Source organism: Apodemus sylvaticus, chromosome 17 (genome assembly GCF_947179515.1).
Source record: "Apodemus sylvaticus chromosome 17, mApoSyl1.1, whole genome shotgun sequence".
Lineage (NCBI taxonomy): Eukaryota > Metazoa > Chordata > Mammalia > Rodentia > Muridae > Apodemus > Apodemus sylvaticus.
Genome location: NC_067488.1, coordinates 67,621,385 through 67,646,174, shown reverse-complemented (window position 1 = coordinate 67,646,174; position 24,790 = coordinate 67,621,385). Strand labels below are relative to the sequence as shown.

At 49.7% G+C, this 24,790-nt stretch overlaps 2 protein-coding genes across 10 annotated transcripts; one reads left to right on the top strand and one right to left on the bottom strand.

Annotated features, from left to right (window-relative positions):
- Positions 1-4: 4 nt before the first annotated feature.
- Map3k12 (mitogen-activated protein kinase kinase kinase 12) lies at positions 5-19,123 on the bottom strand. 6 transcript variants are annotated; one of them, XM_052161791.1, is made up of 16 exons: positions 19,027-19,123; positions 10,396-10,482; positions 9,791-9,879; positions 5,505-5,962; positions 4,947-5,130; positions 4,589-4,780; positions 4,209-4,367; positions 3,961-4,119; positions 3,113-3,221; positions 2,808-2,917; positions 2,568-2,684; positions 2,336-2,473; positions 1,590-2,214; positions 1,346-1,416; positions 1,003-1,264; positions 5-745 (listed from the first exon to the last, which is right to left on the bottom strand). In XM_052161791.1, exons 4-16 carry the CDS (start codon positions 5,947-5,949, stop codon positions 650-652), a joined length of 2,667 nt encoding a protein of 888 aa, XP_052017751.1. In that variant the 5' UTR covers positions 5,950-5,962; positions 9,791-9,879; positions 10,396-10,482; positions 19,027-19,123; the 3' UTR covers positions 5-649. The 6 variants fall into 6 exon arrangements, with proteins under 6 accessions (XP_052017751.1, XP_052017753.1, XP_052017750.1 ...); XM_052161793.1 differs by lacking the exon at positions 19,027-19,123 and adding an exon at positions 17,781-18,005 and having other exon boundaries at positions 9,791-9,898; XM_052161790.1 differs by lacking the exon at positions 19,027-19,123 and adding an exon at positions 17,781-18,005.
- Positions 19,124-19,481: 358 nt separating this feature from the next.
- Positions 19,482-24,653, top strand: Tarbp2 (TARBP2 subunit of RISC loading complex). Of its 4 annotated transcripts, none has more exons than XM_052161805.1 (10): positions 19,482-19,574; positions 20,096-20,265; positions 21,441-21,543; positions 21,854-21,868; positions 22,087-22,179; positions 22,765-22,837; positions 23,022-23,139; positions 23,439-23,566; positions 23,861-24,062; positions 24,193-24,653. In XM_052161805.1, exons 1-10 carry the CDS (start codon positions 19,522-19,524, stop codon positions 24,348-24,350), a joined length of 1,113 nt encoding a protein of 370 aa, XP_052017765.1. In that variant the 5' UTR covers positions 19,482-19,521; the 3' UTR covers positions 24,351-24,653. The 4 variants fall into 4 exon arrangements, with proteins under 4 accessions (XP_052017765.1, XP_052017766.1, XP_052017768.1 ...); XM_052161807.1 differs by lacking the exon at positions 19,482-19,574 and adding an exon at positions 19,707-19,816; XM_052161806.1 differs by lacking the exon at positions 21,854-21,868.
- Positions 24,654-24,790: the final 137 nt, after the last annotated feature.

Genomic DNA, 24,790 nt, shown 5'->3' with positions numbered 1-24,790 from the left:
ACAGTTGGGCCTGCATGGAGTGGTTATATTTCAAGGTTGTTCACAGGGGTTACAATATGACAGTCCCCACCCCTACCAGGCACCAAGATAACACCGGGGACTTGAACAGCACCCCAGTTCTTCAGCCTGAGCCATCACATGCTATTATGTCTTCTAACTTGCCTCTGGGCCCAAAGCCGTGACTTGGGCAGAGAAACAGGAACAAAGAAATGAGTTACATTGCCACCTGAGAAACCTCAGAGAGAGGACCTAGCCTTAGTTTCCCTGTTCCCAAGTGCAAAATGTGTAAACAGTAAACAGAAAATAAAAGTGCAGTTTTAAGTGAATCATCTTCCTGCCCCCCAATGTTCAGGGATAGACAGTATAGAGACAAGCCTGGCTTTTCTATTGCCTATTTGCTTGTTCAACATAAGGAATGGGGTGAAGCAAGAAGGGGCCAGCTTCCTTTCCTTATAGCTCTAGGGTAGTACTTGGAGTCTTTCGTTCCCACAGCTGCCAGTATCCCCAGAACTTATTCAGTAATTGGTCAGGGCGTTGTTCACTCTTAAGCCTGAGTAAGGCTAAGAAACCCCATCTATCTGTTGATTATGTGGCGCATATATATTATTTATATAAATATTTCTCTATGTACAAGGAATTAGAGTGTCTTTCATGGAGGAAGGGAGGCTGGGGGCCGCAAGGCATCAATGCTGTTAGAGTTGTCCAATTCAGTGCTGTCACAGTCTGAGTCCTCAGGATTGGGGCCCTGTGAAGAGTAGAAATGCAGTGAGGTAGGGAGAGCTCAGCATCTCTCAGCATTACAGATTTCTTCAGGGCCCTTCAGTGGGGTGCTTTTACACTGGAGGTCTAAGGCTAGACTCCAATACTACTTACATGGATACTTGATTTCATGGTTATAGAGAAAACTGGTGGCTTGAAGGCTAATGATCTTTAGATTCTCAAATGACTGGTTTCTGATCCCAGTTCACTTGTCAGTGTTTGGTGGTTGCAACTCAAACTTACCTGGCCATCTTGGTGTTGCATTGGCAAGGAGCTGGCTTCACGTTCAGGGACCACCTCTGAAGTAGGTAGGTCCAATGGAATTTCTGAGCCCTGTGAGCACATGTCATCAGAACGTTCATCTGGCCGCTCATCAGTGTTGGTACTGCCAACTTCTGGTGTGCCACTTGGGGAAGGCTCACTAGCTGTACCTTCCTCCACATCTGATGGGTTCTCTGAGCTGAATGTAGATAGTGACTGACGCATGTTCGGGCCCTGAGGCCACCTAAATGTTGAGGCATGGTTACAGCTTGTGTGTGGTCCTAAAGTTTCCAAAGTGATAAGATGCCATTACAGCACCACTCACCTTTGACTTGGGGGTAGCTCTACTTCACTGTCAACTTCTCCTTCTTCCTCTTCAGAAGAGATACCACGTTTCTACAGTAGAGATGGGTGTGGGTAGATATGTATAAGTAAAACAGTCAAAATATGGTAAAAAGTCATTAAGAATTGGGTAAGTGTACATAGTTGAGTGGGGTTGGGGTATAGCACTTAGACCCGTAAGGAGATTAAGGAAAGTGGGTGTGGAGCAGGACATCCTCATACTTTACCTGACTTCGAGTCACAGCAGCCCTGTACAGCAGCGCAGCGGGAGTCAAGTGCTGGGACCCAGCCCGGTTTCCTCCCCGGCCTGCAGTCCCTTCCCTTCCAGTTCCCAGCAGCCCCACACCTTCTCCAGGCCCTACTGGTGGAGGTGGTTCCCCTTTAGCTCCCCCAGGTGAATCTGGGCTGGTGGAACCAGGAGCTGATCCCTCACTTGGAGGAGTGTCGCCCTGGGGTGGAGGTGGTGAGCCAGGATCCCGAGCTCCCCCTGTAGCCCCTCGGCCTCTGGCTCCCAGCGCTGCTGATAGCAGGTCTGGGGATGATGAAGACATCTTTCGGAGTAGAAGGTCATGGTGGAGTCCACGGAGAGCAGGGGGGCAGGCATCCCAAGCTGAAAGGCCCACTCCTAGGCCCCCTGGGCTTCCTAGTCCTCCATTCTCCTGATGTGGCAAAACTGTGCGAAGGCCAGGCAGGTCTCCACAGCTGCCCTTGGCACTGGCCTTTCGGTGACGGGTCTTGCCTCGACGACTCCTTCCAGGTGAAGGAGGGCCCTTAGGACACCCAGGGAGCCCCACCCCACTTAGGGCTGCATCTAGTTTAGGTAGCAAAGACTCTGTCTTGAGAATATCTGGCCTGGTAGGGGAGGAAAAGTACAATGTTCAGATTAACAGTGTTAAGTATCCATCCCCCCACTAAAGTGATCTTGCCGGGATCCCTCCTGCCATATGCAAGCCTTAATCCTCCTGATTCCCACCTTTTGCTATGGGGTGACAGTTTCTGTGGCACGTTCCTTTTCTTGATGAGCTTCTCCATAGTGTTTCCATGTAGGAGGCCCCGGGAAGGGTGTGACTTGAGTAGACCAGGACACCTTCTTTCTAGAGCCTGCTCTCGCCTAAAAAAAAAAAAAATTCAGACTCAGTTGGGTCTCCTAAATTGGTTAGATGAATGAAAACTAGGGGTGAGCTACTGTCTTAAGGGTTAATTACCTGAGCAATTCCCTCTCTTTGAGTTCTAGTTGCAACATGAGAGCATTCAGTTCCATGTACAGATTGTTGGCTCTCTCCAGTTTCCGTTCATAATGCTCCCTGATGTCCAGGGCATGTCTGAAAGGGCATATGATTTTCCCGTGTTAGGTGGGTTCCCTTGCTGGACCCTGTTCTCTGTGACTCCAAGATGAATGTTTCCTGCTGTTTAGATAAGACTCACTTTCCTAAATAGGCACATACCTGAGTTCCTCCCTTCTCCGCATCACCAGTTCCTCTTCTAAGCGGTGCAGACAGGTCCCTTCTGACTTAATCTTTTCAAAGTGCAGTTTTACTTCTTCCCGCCACTCTGCCTAGGGATGGAGAGACATGTGGGAGGGAGTGAGGACTTTGTCCCTGTCACCTCAGACCTGTGCCTGAGCCACTGTAAGTTACAAGCAAAAGAGAATGGACATTTCTCTAAGGACTTATTAAGTCACATTTACTGGTCACATCAAAGCTGCCATGCCTGAAAGGGTCAAAGATCTGTTTTTCCACCCAAAGCACACCTGGGACTTAAAGTAAGTCTCCTGGGGTGTAGAGAGCACATCAGCTGAGGCGATATCCAAGTGCAGCAAGATCTGTCGGAATGATGGGCGGTTTCGTGGTTTGCTGTTCCTAAAATGGAGTTGTGAAATAATGAGGGTGGATTAGAAAGGAACCAGAGCATCTTTTCCTAGAGTGTAATCTGACACCATTTGTTAACACCAAAATATCACATAGGTCTATTTAACCTACTTAATTTTCCCTTTTTGATTTTTTTGAGACAGGGTTTCTCCATGTAGTTCTAGTTGTCCTGGGACTCATTTTGTACGCCAGGCTGGCATCTACCTCCTCAAGTGCTGGAATTAAAGGCATATACTACCAGCTCCTGGCTGTGATATTTATACCCAAATAAAGCTTTTGATGTCTGGTTGTGGTGGCATATACCATTCAACTTCTAGGCCAGCAAGGGCCACACCTTTCCCTACAACTTTTAAGTGATTCAGTCAAAGGAAGCGCTGGGAATGTCAGTAACAGGTTCAGTCTTTCTCACTTGGGGACTAAGTCAACTCGATGAGCCAGCCGCCAGTCCTGCTCAGTGATGGCTTTCTGATTTAGAGCAACCTGGGATAATAAATACTGCCCATTGGATCAAATCAGATACATGTTCAAAGAAGACATGATGCAACTCTTTGAATCTGATGTGTTTTGTGCAGCCTGTTGTCAGTTCCCTTAGTATACATTCTGAGTCCTGAACCTTGGAGACATTAGAAAGTTTTGGCTTAGTTTTGGTTAAGGACATCTGAGCCTAGATGTCTTTGAGTTCTAGCTGTTCTTTTTGTCAGTCCAGTCTCCCTAGCTAGGCCATCCTTACCAGCACTGGCGGAGCAGAATTTTAAAGCCATCTGGGCAGCTGGAGGGTACAGGCAGGTGGAGGCTGTTGCTTCCCACACCCCAGATGATGGCTGAAGAATCTACATCTTTGTAGGGAATTTCTCCAGTCAGTAGTTCCCATAGCACCACCCCGAAGGACCTGTGGACAAGAAAACATCATTTGGAAGGGTTCTTTTCAGACCTATACATCCTCTGTACCAGTCCTAAAAGTCTCATCCTGATGCTTACCAGATGTCAACCTTCTCAGACACAGGTTCATTTCTGATCACTTCAGGAGCCATCCAGGCTACTGTTCCTGCAAAGGACATCTTGGTGCTCTTGTCACTCAGCTCCTTGGACGTGCCAAAATCTGAGATCTTCACCACATCGTCGTATGTGATTAGCATGCTGGTAAAGAGTGTGGTCAGCCAGGATCCACATCCCTCCATACACCCATCCAACTGCTGCTATTTTATAATATTTAACACACTTAAATTTGAGAGGCTCAACACAGTCCTCCACCACTTGGAAGAAGGGATGGATTTAGGGCAGAACCTAAAATGTAGGGAGGCAGCCAACCTGCTGTGGGTAGGTCACCTACAGGCACATCAGCTTGCACGCTTACTCACTTGGGTGACTTCAGGTCTCTGTGTATGATCTTGTGCAGGTGCAGGTAATTCATGCCACCAGCGATGCCCATGGACCAGTCAACCAGCAAGGAGGGGGTGACAGGACGGCCTGCCCTGAGCACTTCATATAGCTGTCCTTGGGCACAGAACTCCATAAGGATGCAGTAGCAGGGGGCCTGTGTGCAAACACCCCTGAGGGGCAGACAGGGGTAAAGCTTACTATCTGCCTTGTGTACCTGGGACCTACATTTCTACCCGTGCCATTTCTGGGTCTCCTTTGAGAAGGGATATATATATAGTCCCAGGCGAGGGGAGTCCTGTGTGTCATAGTGTCCCCAGCCCCTGCCCTGGACCTCACTTGAAAGTGATGATGTTGGGGTGCTTCAGCTTTCGAAGATGCTTGATGTCGGTCTCCTTGAGATCTCGAACCTTCTTCACAGCTACCTCCTCCCCATGGAAGCGTCCCAGGAAAACGGCACCCTGAGCCCCTGAGCCTACCCACTGCAGGTCCAGGATTTCCTCAAAGGGGACTTCCCAAAGGTCTGTAGGTAGGAGGCACAGTGCCACAGGCTCAGAAAGATCTGCACTGAACTTGAGACACTCAAGGTTTGGTTGAATATATCAATGATGAGAGAACAAAGTAGGCTGAGTGGACATAAGGGTATAGCTCATTTGTAGAGGACTTGGCTAGGATGTGTAAAACCCAAATTCTTGGGTTCAGTTTCCTAGCACAGTGTGAGAAAATACTGAAAATACTGAGGATTCAGCTGTGCAGTAAAACAATCTAGCATGTAGTGTTTGTTTAATTCCAGCACCAGAAAGAAATGTAAAGGAAAATAAAGCTGGTTAGGTGACTGGCAAGTTTGGTAGCATTGTTCAAGGAAACAGAGGGTGTTCCTACAGGGATCTGGCCTACCTTCCTGCTGTTGCTTGTGTTCTGTGGAGTAGGCTTTGCCAATCATTGTCCAGACAGGGCGCAGGCAGCCAAAAAGACCTTCAAGGAAGCCACTGCCACTCTGGCACTGCAGACGCACCTCATCAGCTCGAACTCTAGATGCTCGACTCTCAGGTGACCCAGTGGCTCCCCCTGGCCCAACTGTATCCTGCTCATGTAGCTGCAGGACACTATTGGCAAAAGGCTCTGGGGGAGGCTCTCCACCTGGGGAGGGGCTGGGCCCTCCCCCACCCTGCCCACCTAGAGGCACAACATCTCGAAGTACACATTGGGTAGGTGTCAGGTCCTTCTCAGGGGTGCAGTCAGAAGTGTCTGGATCCAGCTTTCGCATGGAAGCCTCACTTAGAGTAGACACAAAGCCCCCAAAGGAAGGGGAGGGTGTTCGGGTTTCATGGAGGCAGGCCATGGCCTCTGGAGCCCTGTAAGGAATAAAGGAGGGAAGGGCCATCAGCCAGTTACTGCAAGAGCGCATTGTACCTAGCTGGAGTTGGCCTGAGTGTCACTATACCCTATGGGAAACAATACAGATGAGCTTCCTCTTGGTATCTATTAGTGATCAATAATACTCTTATATACAAGTAATATACTTGAGTATCATCAAAGGAAAGCAAAAACCCACTCAGGTACTAGCTTAAAAAAAGGCTCAGTGGGTAAAAGAATTTGCTGTGCAAGCCTAGTGAATTCCTCAGTGGAAGGAAAACCAACCCCCAAAAGTGTTGTTTGGCTTCTCATGTACTACAGCACATTCACACGCCCCACATTTTTTGGGGGGGGGGGTTGGTTTGTTTTTATGAATCAAACTCAAGAACAAAGGCTAGAATAGTAGAATATAAAACATTCACCATGTGCACTGGACTAACCCACTACTGCAAAAGGAACGATGATGGTGGTGTAATCATAGTTTCATCATGCAAGATTTAACTTACATACTTGAATCCCTGGGTTTCATGCCCAGCATGTCAAAATCAAAAACAAAAGCAAGGTCTGGAGAGATGGCTCAGCATTGAGTACTTGGTGCTCTTGGAGAGGACCTGGCTTTGAGTCTTAGAACCTACTACATGACTAACAACCATCTGAAAATCCAGTTCTGGGTTATCCAATACTCTCTTCTAGCTTCCCCAGTCACTGTACATACACAATGCATTCACATACATGTAAGCAAAACACCAATAGACATAAATCTAAAAAAATGTTTTTCTTTTTTTTTCTTTTCTTTCTTTTTTTTTTTTTTTTTTTTTGTTTTTTGGATTTGGTTTTTTGGAGACAGGGTTTCTCTGTGTAGCCCTGGCTGTCCTGGAACTCACTCTGTAGACCAGGCTGTCCTCGAACTCAGAAATTCGCCTGCCTCTGCCTCCCAGGGTGCTGGGATTACAGGTGTGCGCTACCACTGCCTGGCAAATTTTTTTTTTTTTGTAATAATAAAAATTGGCCTCCTATGGTGGCACACACACTTGGAAGGCAGAGTTCAAAGCCAGCATTGTTTGTGCAGTGAGAAAAATATACCAAAAAATAAAATAAAATAAAATAAAGCAAATGAAATAATTCCTCTTTGCTTTGCAGTTGTCATTAACCCCTGCAGCAACCATTCTTGTCAGCTGAGGTTGACTGTAAAAGACACAGATGTTATATGAATCAGAGGCCCCACCACCACACACAAAACATACACATACATGTGTAGGGCTGGTTGTCCTGGAACTCTATGTAGAATAGCCTGGCCTTAACGGAGCTCTGCCAGCCTGTTTCCTTTGTGCTAAGATTAAAGGTATGCACCACTAGGTCCAGCCTAGGAGTCAGACACTTTACCTTGGATCTAGATCTCCAGCACACGGTGGCAATACACCTAGACCTCCCTCATGATGATACATGGTACTGGAAGGCTTTCCATTCAGGCACCCAGACAATTTTCCTGGGCTTCCCTAGTCAACAGTCACTGAGACCTTCCCAGGAATACCCAGTATCTGGACCTTTCTGTCTTCTCTGCTTACAGGTACCCACTTAGGCTTCTCCAGTGGGATGTGATCCTTTGTCTAGAACCGTAACCACAGAGCTGTGTTATCCCCTCAGCACAACTGGAAAAAGAAAGGGGTTGAGGGCAGAATTATCCAGTGGGGTTGTGTGAAGCTCTAGCTTCCAGCGTCATTCTCCTGAGTCCATCCCATCCTTCATCAGCTGCTTTCTGGAGGTCAAAAGAGGGTTCCTCTCTTTTTTCTTCCCTATCATCCTACCTCATCACCCCAAACCAAGATTCAGCTCCCCAGGCAGTAGAAATATGTCCCAGTTCATAGCTGTGTGCTACTTAAATAGCACTAATTAAAAATTACAAATCTAGGAACGGGGTGTGTGTGTGTGTGTGTGTGTGTGTGTGTGTGTGTGACTCAGTTGGTAAAGTGCTTGCCAAGCATGAACAGAGAGCCCTTACACTAAATAAGCCTACTGTGGTGGTGCATGCCTGTGATCCCATCACTGGAGAGGTGGAGGCAACAATCGGTTCAAGGTCATACATAGCAAATCTGAAGTTGGCCTGAATACAGGAGACCTTGTGTGAAATAAAAATGGGTTGAGGATGTAGCTCAGGTAGAGCACTTGCCTAGAATGTAAAGGCCCTGGGCTGCCTAAACCCGAGCGTGGCACACTGGCTCATCAGCCCAGCACTTGGGAGGTAGAGGCAGGAGGATCAAACACTCAATGTCATTGACTAAGCAGTGAATCTGAGACCAGTCTGAGCTACAAATGACCCTGACTATCAGCAAAAATAATAAATTCCACAAATCCAGCTGGACCTTGCAGTATGTACCATATATCCTGGCACGTGAGAGGCAGAGGCAAGAGAATCCTCGATATGAAGCCAGCATGGGTTACATAGAAATGTACCTTATGTAGAAAAAACTGAAGCAAACTAAAAATACAATACAAATAGGCATAGGTAATGGATCTAGTCCCTAGCTGGCACTGCAAATACAACAGCAAAAAATCTAAGTTTTAGCTGGGCGGTAGTGGCACTCTGGGAGGCTGAGGCAGGCAGAGTTCTAAGTTCGAGGCCACCCTGGTGTACAGAGTGAGTGCCAGGACAGCCAGAGCTACACAGAGAAACCCTGTCTCGAAAAAAACCAAATTAAAAAAAAAATTCTAAGTTTTACATTTGATTCAAGTAAAGTATAGTTAAGTGTCTTTCTCCAGTCATACAAAGAGCTGAACTAGGTAGCACTAGCACTCAGGCACAACAAACTCTCACAATTTTTCAGGCTTATTTCAGCACTTGATACCAAGAGGCATACCATTCTTCCTGCTGCATATTTAGTTGGGTATCATAGGATGAGATGAAAGGTTCCCTGACAATAATCTAATAGCTTCTGAAGAAAGCTTTTCAGCCCCTGCAGTAGTCTCCTGGGAATAAACCACAGTGTGTGGGGTGCCAGAGAGGGATGTGCTCAGAGCATGATGCAAAGGAAGTTTGGGAACACAGTCGCAGCTTGCCTAGACATCTGCAGTCCTTTCTTTTAACGACTCTCACTGGGCATGGGACTAGTTTGGGATCTGCATAGTTAACAAGCACCTCAGCTGATTCTGTGACTAGCATATTTGAAAATCCTACCTACTGGGCTGGGTTCAGTGTCTAAAAGCACTAGTTGCTTTTGCAGAGGATCTGGGTTTCAATGTCACATCCACATGGTAGCTCACAATTATCTGTAGCCCCAGTTCCAAAGAATCCAACAGGCTCACACTTGGTACACATACATGCATACAGGTAAAATTATTCATACACAATATACAATAATTAAAAAAATTAATTACACTTTGTCATTCTAGTCCATTCTAGTCCAAACCAAAAACTTTGTTTTTTCTAGTCCAGGTTCATTAGCTGTCACCACCTGGCCTAGGACAAATGCCTCTTAAGCTTTTTCTTAATTTTTCATCCAGCTTCTGAAAGATCCAAAATACAAACTCATCAGCCCCTTTTGCTTTAGACACCTTAGTGGCTTACTTGTGTTTATATCTAGGCCACCCTGGACACAAAGCTATACCAGGGTTCTGAATTGTATCCAAAGACAACATGAACTTTTCAAGAAATTATTATATACATTAGCATTTAGTATAACTGTATTACTACAATTAATCCTTGATACAATATACCACTCTAAGGTGGGAAGGCTGGGGATGTAGCTCAGTTGGTAGGGTGCTTGCATAGCATGGAAGAGGCCTTGAGTTCAATCCACATCAGCACACACACTAGGCACAATGGCACATACCAGCAGTCCCAGCACTTAGGGATGGAGGTGAGAGGATCAGACGTTCAAGGTCATCTCTGGCTTCATAGTGAGTTTCAGGCCAGCCTAGGCTACAGAGTGAAACTTGGTCTTAAAAACAAACAAACAAACAAACAAACAAACAAACAAACCCATGAACTCTAGGGATATGGTGATTATTAGCATAAGACCTGCACAATATTGGATATGTGAACATGCAGTCCTGAGGTATGGAGGGCTCATACCACATCACTTCTTCCCTCCCTCTGGTCCTCTATTATTGTGACTATACATGCAGCTAATGGTTGCTGGGGAGAGGGAAAGACATTTTCTTTGATGGTATAACCATGGTAAGGTGCTCATGATACTGTAAATTAACCCACATTCATGATGCTATTAGCAAACCTAGTTAAACTCTGTGGGTCACAAAAAACCAATGTGACAATGAAAAGGGGCAAGCAGGATGTAGAAATGAAACCAGAGTTATGGGGAATATGGGTGATCAAGTACGTTACACACGTATTAAAATGTCATAATGGAACCCATTATTATGTGTAATTAATATGTGCTAAGGGACTGAAGAGAGGGTGAGAGTCAAGAGTGCTTACTTTTCTTGCAGATGACTGGGGTTCCATTCCCAGCATCCACATGGTGCTCACAACCTCTATAACTCCAGTTCCAGGGGATCCAAGGCCCTGCAAGTGCGAGGTGCCATTAGCTCAAAACACACACACACACACACACACACACACACAGTCATTAAAAAGCTAAAAATTATACAAATACAGTTGGCATTATTAGCCCCATTGGTGCCACAACCAACAAGGTTACCCTTCTTGTCTTCCAAGTCTCACTTCAACCTGGAAGTCTTCAGTGCAGTTCCAACCCTGTCTAGTTAATTCCCTTCTGAGTGGGCAAAGCCTGAGCTTCCCGCTCCGCGGCTCCCGCTCAGCTTCCAACCAGAGCTGGAGAACTGCTCTACCCACCCAGGGCCGCACATGCTCCGTGTATCTCAATTCCCTGCACCCTCAGAACAGCCTAGCAAAAAAGGCATTATTGGTCCTCCTACGGTCTAGAGAAAACCAAGGTCCAGAAATCAGGAACCACAACCTCTGAATTGCCGACATAGCCCACAAAATGTGCGGCTTGGAGAGCCAAGGTGTCTATCGTAAGGTCAATTACGAGCACAGACCAGCCTGTAACGCACCGGAGAATTTCCTGCAAACGACCCCAAGGCTTCTGCCTCCCTCACCAAGTCCCCGAGGCTGGGGCTCTCACATGCTCTCGGCCCACCTGCTGGACCGCCTGGCCACCAGTGACTGCACCGCGGCAAGTGGAGTGGAAGGGGTTACTGCTACGGCGCCCCATCCCCTGTCGACCTCCTTTCCGACCGTCACGTGGTGCGGGGCTGGGGGCGCGGCTGTGGGAGGGGTCCAAGAGGGGAGAAGAGAGCACAGCCAGCTGGGGGAAGGGCTGGGCGCTGCGGCGTAACCATGACTACTGGGCCCGTGAAGTCACCGGGACAAGATTAGCCCAGGTCACGTGAACGTGAGGCAGGGGCGGAGACGCGTAGGAGCCCGCCCCTGACCTGGGCAGGCTGGCGAGGGTAGGCTAAGCTTACAGCCTCCACGCAGGTGCGGGCCCCAAAGTCATCCCCGCCTGTGTGCTCTGAAGCCCACTTTCCTCTGACCTCCGCACGCACAGTTATTTGGTCTAGGCACCTGGTGGAGAAAAAGTGGCTATGATTGGAGGGGAAGACTCGTGGGGTTGCTTTGGGGTACAGAAACACAAGAAATGGAGATGGGACAACCAGAAAGGTACAGTCAAAGGAACTAGGTGTGAGACTGGCCAACAGTGTCAAACCTGGAGGATGGCCTGAAAAGCCGGTTTTGAAAAGCAGAGAACTCTGGGAAGATGGAGATGAAAACCACAGACCACCTCTCCCTCCCCTTGTCTGTTTCCTAACTAGAAGCTGAGTTTTGGGTATCACACCACCAGGCCTTTTAAAGTGGTTTGTGCCCCGCGACCCATCCCCTCCATCAGCTGGGCTTAGTTTAGTCATAGAGAAGATGACATCTCAGAATCAGTTTGCAGCTCTGCCTGCCTCAGATCACACAGGCATCCCCAGAGGGCCCTGTGGTATCCAGGGCCAGCAGCTGGGGAGAGTGGAGAAGCCATTTCACCTGCTCATCTTTTAGGGCAGTGGCAATAGCTGAAGAAGCTGGGAGATGAGACCCAGGTAGGGTATTCAGCCATGTTCAGGGTACCCTACCACCCCTCAGGCTGATGACAGATCTTCCAGATTGACCTGAAAGAAGACAGGGAGGGTTGAGGGTCTCCAGGGAGCTATGGTAAACTGGAGAGTCCTCTTTCCCAGCAAATGCCCCCTTTCTGCTTCCTTTATTCCTGACCCACCAGCTGTGTCTCCCTGACCTTGGCGCCGGGGTTTTGGGGGGGCAGAGTAGAAGCCCCAGGCCCAGACAGTCTCTCACCCTGAGGGAGGGACCTGTCTCCCTGGCCATCAATTATGCAGGGCCTGGGGTGGGGCAGAGAGGAGGGTTTTGACTGTCACTCTGAACCACAAGGATTAAATGTGGACTGCATCCGTGTCAGACTGCAAGGGAACAGAGTGGTTCCTGCCTTTATCTACCAAGGGAGAGGCTCTAAAGACAGCCAGTTCTCCTGCTTTACAGATGGTTCACTCAGGGTCCCACAACAAGTCTACACTTAGGACCTGTATGTAAGTCACCCTCACCTCTTCCCCAGTCCTTCTAGGATTTCCTGCCAGCAGGTCAACTCTGAATTCTCTCTAGCTCTCTTGCTCTAACAGCAGAATCCAATGGCTGGTGTGGTGGCCAGTCCTGGAGGCTAAGCTCAGAGGTGTGGCCATCTGCCCAAGCCTGGAGTTCTTACACTGAACTATCCCTGCCTGCCTGGACATCATTTTCCTGCAGGGTGCGAGGTTCCACTCTCTTTTAATTAGTCTGAGGAGAGGTTGCAGAGGGGAAAGTGGCCATGGCTTGGGATTCCTGGTTCTTTACCTTTGAGAGACCTTGAAGGTCTTTGAGACCCTTGAAGGATAGATGTTTCTGATGGATGCAGCTGTGCTTCCTGCCTGCCTGCAGATTTACTTTCCCTTTTCACAGGATCCATTGTTCTTACCCCAGAATTCTCCCCACATGGAAAGAATGCCCACTCTTTTAGGCCTTATCTTTGAATAGGAAGTTACCTTTGAGAACAGAGATCCCCAGGTTCTCCCCAGTCAGGCCCAGATGTTCCCTATACTTCTGCCAGTAAGGTAGACAGTGAGGGGTTGGGGGTGTGCTGCTCAGGGAGAAGAGTTGATGCAGCAGCCACCATGCCTCAAGTTAGGTCTCTGTGAGACTCCTACCGGGCCTTAAGGGCAGAAGAGAGGTAGGAAAAGGAGATAGGGTACAGTGAGCTGTGCCTACCATTTTCCTAGATCTGTTCTGTCTTCCCAACAAACTAGACTTCCACAATCCATCTTTGTGGATTCAAGGGAGACTAGCTCTCCTGTTCAATCAGAAAAAAAGGGAAGCTTAATCTCTGACTTTTGGCTATCAATGATAATTTCAGGTTTCAGTGGTCACATGACAACAGCCATGCTGAAGATTCCATATTTGCTGTCATGCTTCTACAAACTGTAGGGAAGGCCGGGAGCCCTGCACCTCATTCTTATCCCCTAGCTGGTTCCCTCTGGTTAATGAAGGAATAATGTCAGCCTTTCTGTTGGCATGGCTGAGATTAGCTTGCAGCCTTGCTCATATCATAAAAGCAGAGAACAGGGGTCACAGAGTCTCTCTGACAGTAAGTCAAGCCTGGAAGAAGCGGAATATATAGAACCATAACTGAATTTTCATTTAAAGTCATCTGAAAGGAACCATGTGAGTTAAGATGTGCCTATAAACCAAGAGGCTAAGGCGGGTGGATCTTGAGTCCAAGGCCAACCTAAGCTACATAGTGACACCCTGTCTTAAAAAATGTAATGGGGGTGGGGGGTGGGTGGGGGAGGTAGAAAGATAGCTCAGTGGTTAAGAGCACTGACTGCTCTTCCAGAGGTCCTGAGTTCAATTTCCAGCAACCACATGGTGGCTCACAACCATCTGTAATGGGCTCCGCTGCCCTCTTCTTGTGTGTCTTGCAGACACTTTACTCACAAAAATAAAATAAATCTTTAAAATAAAAAGGAATAGGGATGGGGAGTTGGAGAGATAGTTCAGTGGTTAAAAGCACTGGGTGCTCTTCCAAAGGAACCAGGTTCAATTCCCAGCACCCACATGGCAGTTCATGACTAATTCCAGTTCCAGAAGATATGACACCCTCACACAAACATACATTAAGGCAGAACACCAATGCCCATAAATTTAGAAATTAATAAAAAGGTAACATGTGAAATTATGAATATTTCAACTCTTCTTTTTTTGTTTTTTTATTTTTATTTATTTATTTTTTTCCGAGACAGGATTTCTCTGTGTAGCCCTGGCTGGCCTGGGACTCACTCTATAGACCAGGCTGGCCTCGAACTCAGAAATCCGCCTGCCTCTGCCTCCCAAGCGCTAGGATTAAAGGCGTGCACCACCACTGCCCGGGTCCATTCCTCTTTAAATAAGATGATGTCTCAAATAGCACAACCCAGACTTGGACTCTTTCTGTCTCTTCTCCCAAGTGCTGGGATTACAGGTGTGGATCACAAGTATGTTTCTAACTCTCTTCTTTTGCCTTGTCTATGTTATTTCAGTAATAATATTGTTTCCTTTAGTACAAAAGATGGTTTTGTTTTTACATGGGTTTTTTTTTTAATTAACAAAAAAAAAGCAGTAATAGGTATCCATTCATGCTCTTGGTCTACATTCAGGCCCCTGGTCTAGGCATGGGGGAGCCACAGGCCTCAGGACCAGCAGAAGTCGGGCTGCTTCTGATTGACTGGGTGATCTATAGTATATGAGGTCTGCTAACAAAGTTGTTCTGCATCTATATGTGGACAGTGGTACCTATGTCAGTCATACTTGAGGTTGTGGGACAGGCCTGGCTGCAAGTACCAACTCTAGCCATATGCTGACTTCTTTCCTTGTGTGTGTGTATCTGTGTGAGAGAGAGGGACATGGGGGGGGGGGCTCTCATTATGTAGCCCTGGCTAGGTTGGAACTTTTTTTTTTTTTTGGAGACAGGGTTTCTCTGTGTAGCCCTGGCTGTCCTGGAATTCACTCTGTAAACCAGGCTGACCTTGAACTCAGAAATCCACCTGTCTCTGCCTCCTAGGTTGGAACTTAATGTGTGAACCAGGTTGGTCTTTTTTCTTTTCTTTTTCTTTCTTTCTTTTTTTTTTTTTTTAAGATAAGGTTTCTCTGTATAGTCCTGGCTGTACTGGAATTTGCTCTGTAGACCAGGCCTCAAATTCAGAAATCCACCTGCCTCTGCCTGCCAAGTGCTGGGATTAAAGGGGTGTACCACCACTGCCTGGCATGGCTAGTCTTAAATTTAGAGATCTGCCAGCCTCTGCATATTGGGGTCCTAGATTAAAGGTGTTTGCTGTCATGCCATGCCAGGCCTCAAAGTCCTGATCCTCCTTGCATTTTTTTTACTTTTTAGCCCATTGATTACTGAAAGACACCACCAAGACTGTCTAATGGGTCTTGAATAACTAAGTCATTTCACTTTCCTCATCCCTAAAGCAACAACAGTGTAACTTGATGATGTTATACGCATCACTGAAGTATGCGTATGAAGAACCAAAACAAGTTCTTGGCCTGGAACCTGGCACACAGGATGCACTCTATAGACAGCACCCATGATGTTTCACACAAAGTATATAGAAAAAATATTTTTTTCTTTTTGAAACAAGGTCTTATGTCACCCAGACTGGCCTTGAACTTACAATGTAGTCAAATCTGACCATGAACTCCTGCCTCAACTTTCCCAGTGTATGAGGAAGTGAAGCACCATGGCAGGCTTTCTGCAGTGCTAGGATGGAACCCAGGGCCTTGTCCATTGCTTCTTGCATGCACGGTTTGTCAGGAGCTTTACCAGCTGAACCATAACCCAGACCCTGATACAAAGTTGTTTTTTCTTTTTAGTTTGTTGAGACAGACTCCATGTAGTCTTGACTACTCTGAAACTTGTTGTGTACACAGGCTGGCCTTGAACTCACAGAGCTCCACTTGTCTCCCCTGCCTCCACTGTGCTGAGGCTTGTACTGCTACCATGCTCTGCTCTGTGCTTCCTTTGTTTACCTCCTTAAAACAAGAGGTAACACTGAGGAAGAAAGGGAAGTAGAGAACCAGCTGAAAAAAGGAAAAATTCAACCTGCCAGGCCTGCTAGCCCAGGCCTCAAAGGCTCAGCTATTTAAGAGGCTGAGGCAGGAGGATTTAAAGTTCAAGCCCTGGGAGGCAACTTAGTGGCACTGTGCCTCAAAATGTAGGCCCTGGGGTCAATTCCCAATACCAGAAATAAATAGATAAAACTGAAGAACAGGGCTTTCCCTGAATCTCCCTACTCCCCAAAACAGCATGGCCTCTCTCCTGGTTCACACATGATCAGGCTTTCTGGGGGCTAATGGACAAACTCTCCTGAAGCCACCATGTCCTCTGCTGGTATCCTTTCAATGAACTCTAGAAAAGCTGCCATCTCCGATTCTCTTATGCCCTAGGCATGGGCAGCAAAGGCAGAGGTGGGTGCTGGAATTTTGTGTCCTCTATGACTTTATTATTATCCCCACCCCACCCCGCTCCCAGGGCCTCAGAGCAGTAACTGCTTTTTGCAGGGTTTTTCTCTTGTGAAGAAGTCTAGGAAACCTGGGTCACACTTTCCGTCTTCCACCTCTGCCCACCAACGATCTAGGACTTCACAAGTATCAGACCTTGGGGGTCTTCCTGGAAGTTAACAGTTGGTTAGGGCCAGCTTGAGGCCCAGATACCTTTCCCTCCTTAAACATGAGACAAGAGGTGGCAGTGTTCTTGAACTTGTAAACATCAATGTCTGGACAGCAAGGCCCAGAGGGAACTTGGGCTCTTTCCTTCCCAAATTCTTGCTACTGGTGGAAGGTCGGAGAGACCCTCTACCTGAAAATCACGGGGCATCCCGGAGATTCAGAAGAAGAGAGGAGTTTAGAGTGAGGTTCCAGGCGCCTGGGGTGTGTGAGACCTCATGTGCATGCTCTTTTGGTTGAAGGCCAAAGAGGCAGAAGACAGAGAGCTGCAAGGCTCCTCCCTGCATTCCTACTACTGTTTGTGGAGCCCACCTCCTATTCTCTTTCCACCCTCAGTCAAAGCCTTGCCTACCAAGATTGTAAGCCAAGGAGTTTGGTGAGTGTGTGAGATAAAAGGAGGTTTGTGAAGCGCCTGACCTGGGAAATGGGTTAAGGAACCCAGACGAGAGCGGGCAGAAGAGACAGAGAAAACCACGTCCAAATGGAGGAGGGGGTGCAACAGCTGGGTGGTAGGGAATGCCACAGCCGGAGATCAGAGGCAATACATATGGAAGGGGGAGAGGGCCCTGCCAGGGCATGCAGGTGTGTAGGTGCAGCCTAATTTTCAGGTAGAGTCTATTAGGTGCAGGAGTGGGGGAGGGAGGCTGTGGGTACATTAGGCCTTACCCTTCCATCCCTTCCCTGGAGGGGGCCACAACTCTCCCTCCTTCTCTCCGGGTCCTGAGGTTGAGGAGAAGAGGATGTGCTCTTGCCCGCTGTCCTTTAGGTTTTTCCCTAGCTACCCTCATCCCCACATAATCCACCACAGCTTTGGAGGCTTTTGGTCTCCAAGCAGGGCCGCCGCATCTCTCAGCTTTGCCGCGTTCCTTCCTATCTCCAGGCGTCGGGTCCAGGGCTCTAGTTCCTCCATCCCACGGCTTCAGCATCCTCGAGTCACCTCCTCCCTCACCATGCCACAATTGTATTCCGACCCTCCCTCCAAGACAGAATCCCAAGACCCGAACCCATCCCTACCCCCCACCCCCACAAGTCGCCCAGGCTCTCACCTCGGGGGCTCCGCGGCCGCAGCACAAAAGGCGGCGCTGCTGCAGCTCCGCTCCGGATGCTGCTCCCGCCTCCTCCTCCTCCTCCCCTCCTTCCCCTCCCCCCGTTGCCCTCCACCGGACCAGGAGAGCTGTCACCGCCGATGCTCGGGTGGAGCTCAGGTACACGGTTGTCAGCCCCAGCTTGTGGCCCTCACCCCCTACTCTAAGCCCCGTCCCCACTCCACTTGAACTCCCGCTCCTTCCAAGGCCCCCGCCCCTGGCCCCCCGGGACGGACACGCCCTGAGCGGGGGATGCTGCGCCTGAGTCGCCGGCCTCTTAAAGGAGCCCGCGGCTGCCATCCGGCTTGCTCCAGGCTCGTTCCTGGCAAGCCGCAACTCTGTGCCTCCTTCCTGGAGGTTTCTACGGCAGTCCCACTTCGGTCCTCCTGCAGATTCTGTAGGAACCGCTTGTGACCTGTCTTACAGACTCTTTCCTATACCCTGAGAGCGCAGCCCCTCAGTAGACACAACGCTCTGGCACTGGTCCCTTGTCATACCGCTATCTCCAGCTGGCCTTCCCTCGTCGCTGCTCCATTTTCACCCAATTGGAATCCACCCAGCCATAGGTCCCTTCCCACCTCAGTGCTCCTGGATGACCGATCGCTTCATTATCATTACAGATTTCTTTTACCTCTAACCCTATTTCTTTTTAGCAAGACATCTCATCCTAGACCCATTTCTAAACACACTCTTTGAATCACGTTTTTCGCGGTATCTTTCTCCTCTGTCCAAGGTCACAAGATTTCCCCTATTTCTTTCACTCTGGTGCTATCAAGGCTTTGGGGATCCAAAAGTATTCGTTCAGCTCTGCGCGTATTTTAGTTCGTTAATTACTCCTGCGATCTTTCAGCTGAGATTAAAACACGGCAGAATGTCCATCTAATGATTCTCGGGACAGTTAAAGAGAGGTTCACTAGGGCGGATCTAAAGAGGCACAAACCCTGGCAGCCTGCGTGAAGTGGAGAGGCCAAGGACAAGCCACAGAAAAGCAATGTTTTTTTGTTTGTTTGTTTGTTTGTTTGACACGGAGGCTCTAGAAGCTTAAGCTCCAGCCTGGGAGACCGAGTCTGAGGAAAACTCGGACTTATAAAACCCTAGAGATCTGGGGTAGGGGTGGCTAGGTAGGGCCCACCCTCTGGGGCAGCAAAGGGACCACGCCAGCAGCCTTCTCGGCCAATCACAGACTTTCCTCAAGAAGAAGGCATACCTTTCCTCGTCTCCGCCCTCTGGGCCAAGTGACCAATCTGCAAGCTCCTAGAGGAGCGGCGCCCGGATGACGCGTGGGCGCCTGGGTTCTGTAGTTCTCTCAGCCCTTGCCGACCCGCTCCCAGCCGCCTCCACTCATTTAGTACGCATGCTCACAGTCTCTGCTCGGGAGGAGGCGGTGCGCTAGGAGGAAGGCGGGATGACTTTAGAAAACAAAAACTACTCGTAGCCTGGGAAGCTTCCGCGGAGGTTCCGCTCCTCCCAGAGGGCGGTGCAGATGCCCGGGCGAGCCTCGCTGAGGGTTGTGGGGCGGGTAGCTCGGATTCTTATGAAGACACAAGGAGTCGGGTGGACGGGGACTCCAGATCCCAGCATGCCCCGCAGCGGGCCCTACCGGCCGCGACTCCGGGCTTGGCCCCGGCCCTAGCTCGTCGGCGGTGGACTGGGGTGCGTGGAGACTGTAGTCACGGTGGCGCCCGCGGGGACGGAGGAGGGAATGAGTGAAGAGGATCAGGGCTCCGGCACTACTACAGGCTGCGGGCTGCCCAGGTGAGCTGCCTCGCTTGGATTCCTGCAGGACGAAAAGTGTGAGGTGGTGCGGTGGGGCAGCGGCGCGGCCCCAGCATGCACCTGGCCTGAGGGTTGTTCCCAGCAAGCACTGGGGTAGTGGGCAGAGGTTCCCGGCATGCACTGGGGCTGTGGCCACCGCCTCCAGCTCTAGTTTGGGGTTGGCTTGGTTCCCAGACTGCACTGGAGCCCTGGGCTTTATGCCCCGACATTCAGTGTATTTGGTGGGTACTGGGTTCCCGAAATTGCATTGTGACAGGGGGAATTGCACGTCTAACCAGCACTACGGCACAGGATCCCTCGCCTTAACTGAGAACAAGACATTTTCCACTTGCCTTGGGACCTTGCTTTCCCTCTTGCACCTTAACTTTTAACCCAGTCAATGGATGCTATACTGCCTGGGAATTCATGGACCCTATAATGTGGCTAGGTCTAATGTGACAGTGATTGGCCAGGTGGGTGCCGAAAGGGGAAGTGTGATGTTGGTCTGTGCCCCTTCCCAGCATAGAGCAAATGCTGGCCGCCAACCCGGGCAAGACCCCGATCAGCCTTCTTCAGGAGTATGGGACCAGAATAGGAAAGACGCCCGTGTACGACCTTCTCAAAGCCGAGGGCCAAGCCCATCAACCTAATTTCACCTTCCGGGTCACCGTTGGCGACACCAGCTGCACTGGTGAGGAAGGCCTGGGCAGCCTGGCTGGGGTGTGCATTCACAGGGCCCGTGAATCATGGAATCACCTCACAGTCCTCTCCTTTAAAGCCAGGGAGGGATGGAGAGATTTCAGGGGAAAGCTACCGTTTGGATTGGAACAGGGCTGTGAGATGGTGGACGGGACCTGAGAGACTCACTGGCGTGAACAGGAAATGTCACAGGGATCTGCTACTTCATCACCCCAGAGGAAGAGTAAATGAGACACTGAACTCCTCGTGGGCATTAGGGGGAGCAAGCACACACTGCTAGTCTTCATGCCTCACATGGAACTTGAAGAACTTAGTATGAGAAATTATAAATGGTGGGCTTGTGTTCACATACCTAATACGTGGCAGAGCAGAGCTTTGAGTTCAGAACAGACCCTCCGTTGTCTCTCTACCTTCTACTTAGTGAGGGAAGAGAAAAGAGGAAAGAAAGACAAAGCAAAACATCCCTCCCCAACCCACCAGTGTTGGAGCTCAGAAGTCCAGCCTGGCACGGCTTAATTACAGGAGCTGACTGAAGGACCGGCGTTCAAGGCCCACTTCTGTTGCTGTAATAAGGCTCCTTAACCAAAAGCAGTTTAGAAGAGGAAAGGGTTGATTGGTTTACAGTTCAGGTTACATTCATCATGGAGGGAAGTTAGGGAAGAAACTCACATTATCAGTCAAGGCCAAAGAAAATAAACTTATCCTTGCTACTTCTGACCAAGGAACTCACTTCACAGCCATAGAAGCACAGCAAGAACAATAGCAGATTCTACATGCTGGTTGGCAGGCTTATTTGTTCTCTGCTAGATTTCTTACACAGTTCAGGACCACCTGCCTAGGGATAGCACCACAATAGTGGGCTGGGCATAACAGTTAACAATCTAGCCAGCCCTCCCCCCCCTCCCATGTGCCCTCAGGCCAGGTTGATCTAGGCAGTTCCTCAGTTAAGGCTCTCCTTTCAGAAGATCCTAGGTTGTGCCAAGTTGATGGTTAAAGTTAACTAGGACAAAGGCTATTCCAACAATTAGCAGAACCCTTCCAGTTCTGACAGGGGAGGTTGGTCAGAGGCTCTTCATTCCCTCTGGCTATGAGGAGAGAGGCTGTGGGGGCTGGTTTCTCTGCTGTCCTGCTGGTGACCTCCAGTATTGCCCACACCCCTTTTCTTAGGTCAGGGCCCCAGCAAGAAGGCAGCCAAGCACAAGGCAGCTGAGGTGGCCCTCAAACACCTCAAAGGGGGGAGCATGCTGGAACCAGCCCTGGAGGACAGCAGGTGAGGGAGGAACAGCCAAGGCACACTAGACGCCCTGTGAGAACCCAGGCCTCTGCACTACCTACTGCTCTCCCTAAGCCTGGTCTGGTGACTTATGGCCACCCTCTCTTGGCCCATTCCTGAAAATTTCCTCTGAAGCTGAACAGGGTGTTTCTAGGGTGCCTCAGAGTAATAATAGCCAGCCGCCTTTGATGGGCGGTGGCTGTTTGGGGCCTGAGACAGGACATAGGGGGTGGAGGCTAAGACTGATAAGTTGGTCCTGGCATGCCCCCTCTTTCTAGCAAGATGGCTTTCCCTCTTCCACATTCAGGTTGCAGCTTGTTGGGTAGGAAGAGACTCTTTTTCTGAGCCCCCAACCCAACCTCAGTGCTTCTGAGCCAGTGTGGGTCAGCAGAGGATCCCAGGAGGAAGAGCTGTTGCTGAGGCTCTCTGAGTCTGCATCAGGGGGAAGGAGATCTCAGGGGATGGAAAGGTCAGAAGGACCTCATACCCTCATTCCCTTCTACATGGGTGTGAATCCAAGGTCCTCTTCCCCTCGGGAAGTTCTTTTTCTCTCCTAGACTCTTCACTGCCTGAGGACACTGCTGTCATTGCTGCAGAAGCTGCTGCCCCCGTTCCACCTGCTGTACTAACCAGGTATCTTGAGTCCCCTGACATCTTGGAGGAAGGAGGAAGTCTTGACTTTTAGTCTCATAGCCCTTGGACCCAGGCAGGTCAGGATGAGGAAATCTGAGAGTAATCGCAGAATGGCATAATTGAAAATTTTTTATCAGTTGGTTGGTAAGCCTGAGCTAGGAGGTACTTTAAATTTTTATTTTTATTTTTCAAGACAGGGTTTCTCTGTGTAGCCCTGGCTGTCCTGGAACTCACTCTGTAGACCAGGCTGGCCTCGAACTCAGAAATCTGCCTGCCTCTGCCTCCCAAGTGCTGGGATTGAAGGCGTGCGCCACCGAAAGGTACTTCCAGGACTGGCTGTACAGCTCCTTTACCTCCAACACAGGGATATTGCTGAAGTATTTCCAAATCTAAATGCCCCTGGGAAGTAGCTGGGCCTCACTTGATGGGGAGTGGGGAGGGAGGAGCAAGGCTAGATGTTTAGACAGATAGCTGCTTGCCTGGTGAGGAATTGGGAGGTGGCAGTGGCTGGCAATTGATCCATGACCAGGACAGAAGGAACCTCTGCATTTTCCTCAGCATTGGCCTGGGCCCTTTTTCCTTTAGGAGCCCTCCCATGGAGATGCAGCCCCCTGTCTCTCCTCAGCAGTCTGAGTGCAACCCTGTTGGTGCTCTGCAGGTGTGCCTCATCTTCATTTTCGTGTGTGCTGTCTCCTCTGAACTAGGGCTGTGAGGCAGGGATGTGTGCCCTTGTGGGTGGGGTGGTCATCCCTCTCATTCACAGGCTGAGGCTCTTGGTAGAAGGCCATGTGGCTGAGGAGCCGTTCCTTACTAACCCTCGGATTTTTTTTTTTTCTTTCAAGGAGCTGGTGGTCCAAAAAGGCTGGCGTTTGCCAGAGTACATGGTGACCCAGGAGTCTGGGCCTGCTCACCGCAAAGAGTTCACCATGACCTGCCGGGTGGAGCGTTTCCTTGAGATTGGTAACTTCTCACTCTGCCACTGTAACTCCGAGCACAAGGTAGCTCTTTGCCTGCTGTGCTCTGTCCCAGCTTTCTTTGCTCTGCAGGTCCCTGCTCAGCTCTGGCCTCCCTGTCTGTCCCTTGTCCCTGCTCATCCTTCCCTTTTTTCTGGCTCACCAACTCCCAGTTAAAAAGAAGAGGCCTTGAGCTCCTCTGTGCACTGGTATCCCTTTGTGGGACCTTCTATCCAAGTTAACATGGAGGGAAAGCATTGGTCTGTTAAGAATCCCCAAATCGAAGAATTCCTTCCCCACCCTCAGGTAGTGGCACTTCCAAAAAGCTGGCGAAGCGTAATGCAGCAGCTAAGATGCTCCTCCGAGTGCACACAGTGCCTCTGGATGCCCGGGATGGCGCCGAGGCAGAGCCTGATGACGACCATTTTTCTATTGTAAGTGGCTTGTGTGGGCTCGCCTTGTGGTTCATACTGCAGGATATAGTGTGGAATTGGGTTGGGTCTGTGATTTGGAAGTGAGTCTGGACCTGCTTCTCTTCCCGGGGCTCCTTGAACCTGTGAACCCAGCAGTTCCCTCAGCCTATATGTAAGGTCACTAGTGAAAGCTGGCTTAGGGCAAAGCCCCTGTGGGCAACTTTGCCTGGCATGAGGAAGGCTGCCAGGAGTCAGAGCATGCCCGGTTTTGGGGTCCCACAGTCCTTAGCTGCTTTCTCACCCTTATCTCATTAGGGCGTGAGCTCCCGCCTCGATGGACTGAGGAACCGTGGACCAGGCTGCACCTGGGATTCCTTGCGGAATTCTGTGGGAGAAAAGATCCTGTCCCTTCGCAGTTGCTCCGTGGGCTCTCTAGGGGCTCTGGGCTCTGCCTGCTGCAACGTCCTCAGTGAGCTCTCTGAGGAGCAGGCTTTCCATGTCAGCTATCTGGATATTGGTATGGCCAGCTAGAGACTGGGGATGGAGGGACTGGATCAAAGCAAGTATAAAGGAGTTGGGAGGTGGGCGATGTTCACCATTTGGTGCTCCATCCCAGCAGTGCCTCCCTCCTCTTTCTTGGTTTCCAGAGGAGCTGAGCCTGAGTGGGCTTCGCCAGTGCCTCGTGGAACTGTCTACCCAGCCAGCCACAGTGTGCTACGGCTCTGCAGTCACCAGGGAGGCGGCCCGAGGCGATGCTGCTCGCCGTGCCCTGCAGTATCTCAGGATCATGGCGGGTAGCAAGTAGCACCCTACGCAGTGATGGGTGTGCATCTTTTACTTCTTGCTCCTTCTGCCTGCCCCTGGGTCCGTGCATCCATCTAGCTCTGGTACCCTCCAGAGGTGTGTCATCTCTACCTCTGACACCGCCTGCTTGCCTTGAGACTGAGGAAGGCACAGGCAGGCAAGGAGCCATGAACCACAGGACCCCAGCCAGCACAGGTTTTGCCCTCATTCCATGATGATGAATGGAAAGGAAACTGGAATTCTATTGGAGTCCAGAATAAATGCTTTCTCTGGCCCTGAGTCATGAAGGTGTCAGAGGAATAAACATGGCGTGTTTGTTCTCCTTTTGAACCCCTTATTCTTTTGTTACTGGCAGGAGGCAAGGTGCAGTAGCCTTGGGGACCCTTACAGCAGAATGGCTGGAGACTGAGTGGAGGTGAACGGGACTATAACTGTTGTCCT

Excerpts from the sequence above, each read along its gene's own strand:
- Tarbp2 (XM_052161805.1), top strand. The coding sequence starts at position 19,522 with ATGAGTGAAGAGGATCAGGGCTCCGGCACTACTACAGGCTGCGGGCTG. Across the intron at positions 19,575-20,095 it reads ACAGGCTGCGGGCTGCCCAG|CATAGAGCAAATGCTGGCCG; the intron begins GTGAGCTGCCTC and ends GCCCCTTCCCAG. Across the intron at positions 20,266-21,440 it reads TGGCGACACCAGCTGCACTG|GTCAGGGCCCCAGCAAGAAG; the intron begins GTGAGGAAGGCC and ends CCCTTTTCTTAG.
- Map3k12 (XM_052161791.1), bottom strand. The coding sequence starts at position 5,949 with ATGGCCTGCCTCCATGAAACCCGAACACCCTCCCCTTCCTTTGGGGGC. Across the intron at positions 2,474-2,567 it reads AAAGAGAGGGAATTGCTCAG|GCGAGAGCAGGCTCTAGAAA; the intron begins GTAATTAACCCT and ends TTTTTTTTTTAG. Across the intron at positions 2,215-2,335 it reads CTGTCACCCCATAGCAAAAG|GCCAGATATTCTCAAGACAG; the intron begins GTGGGAATCAGG and ends CTCCCCTACCAG.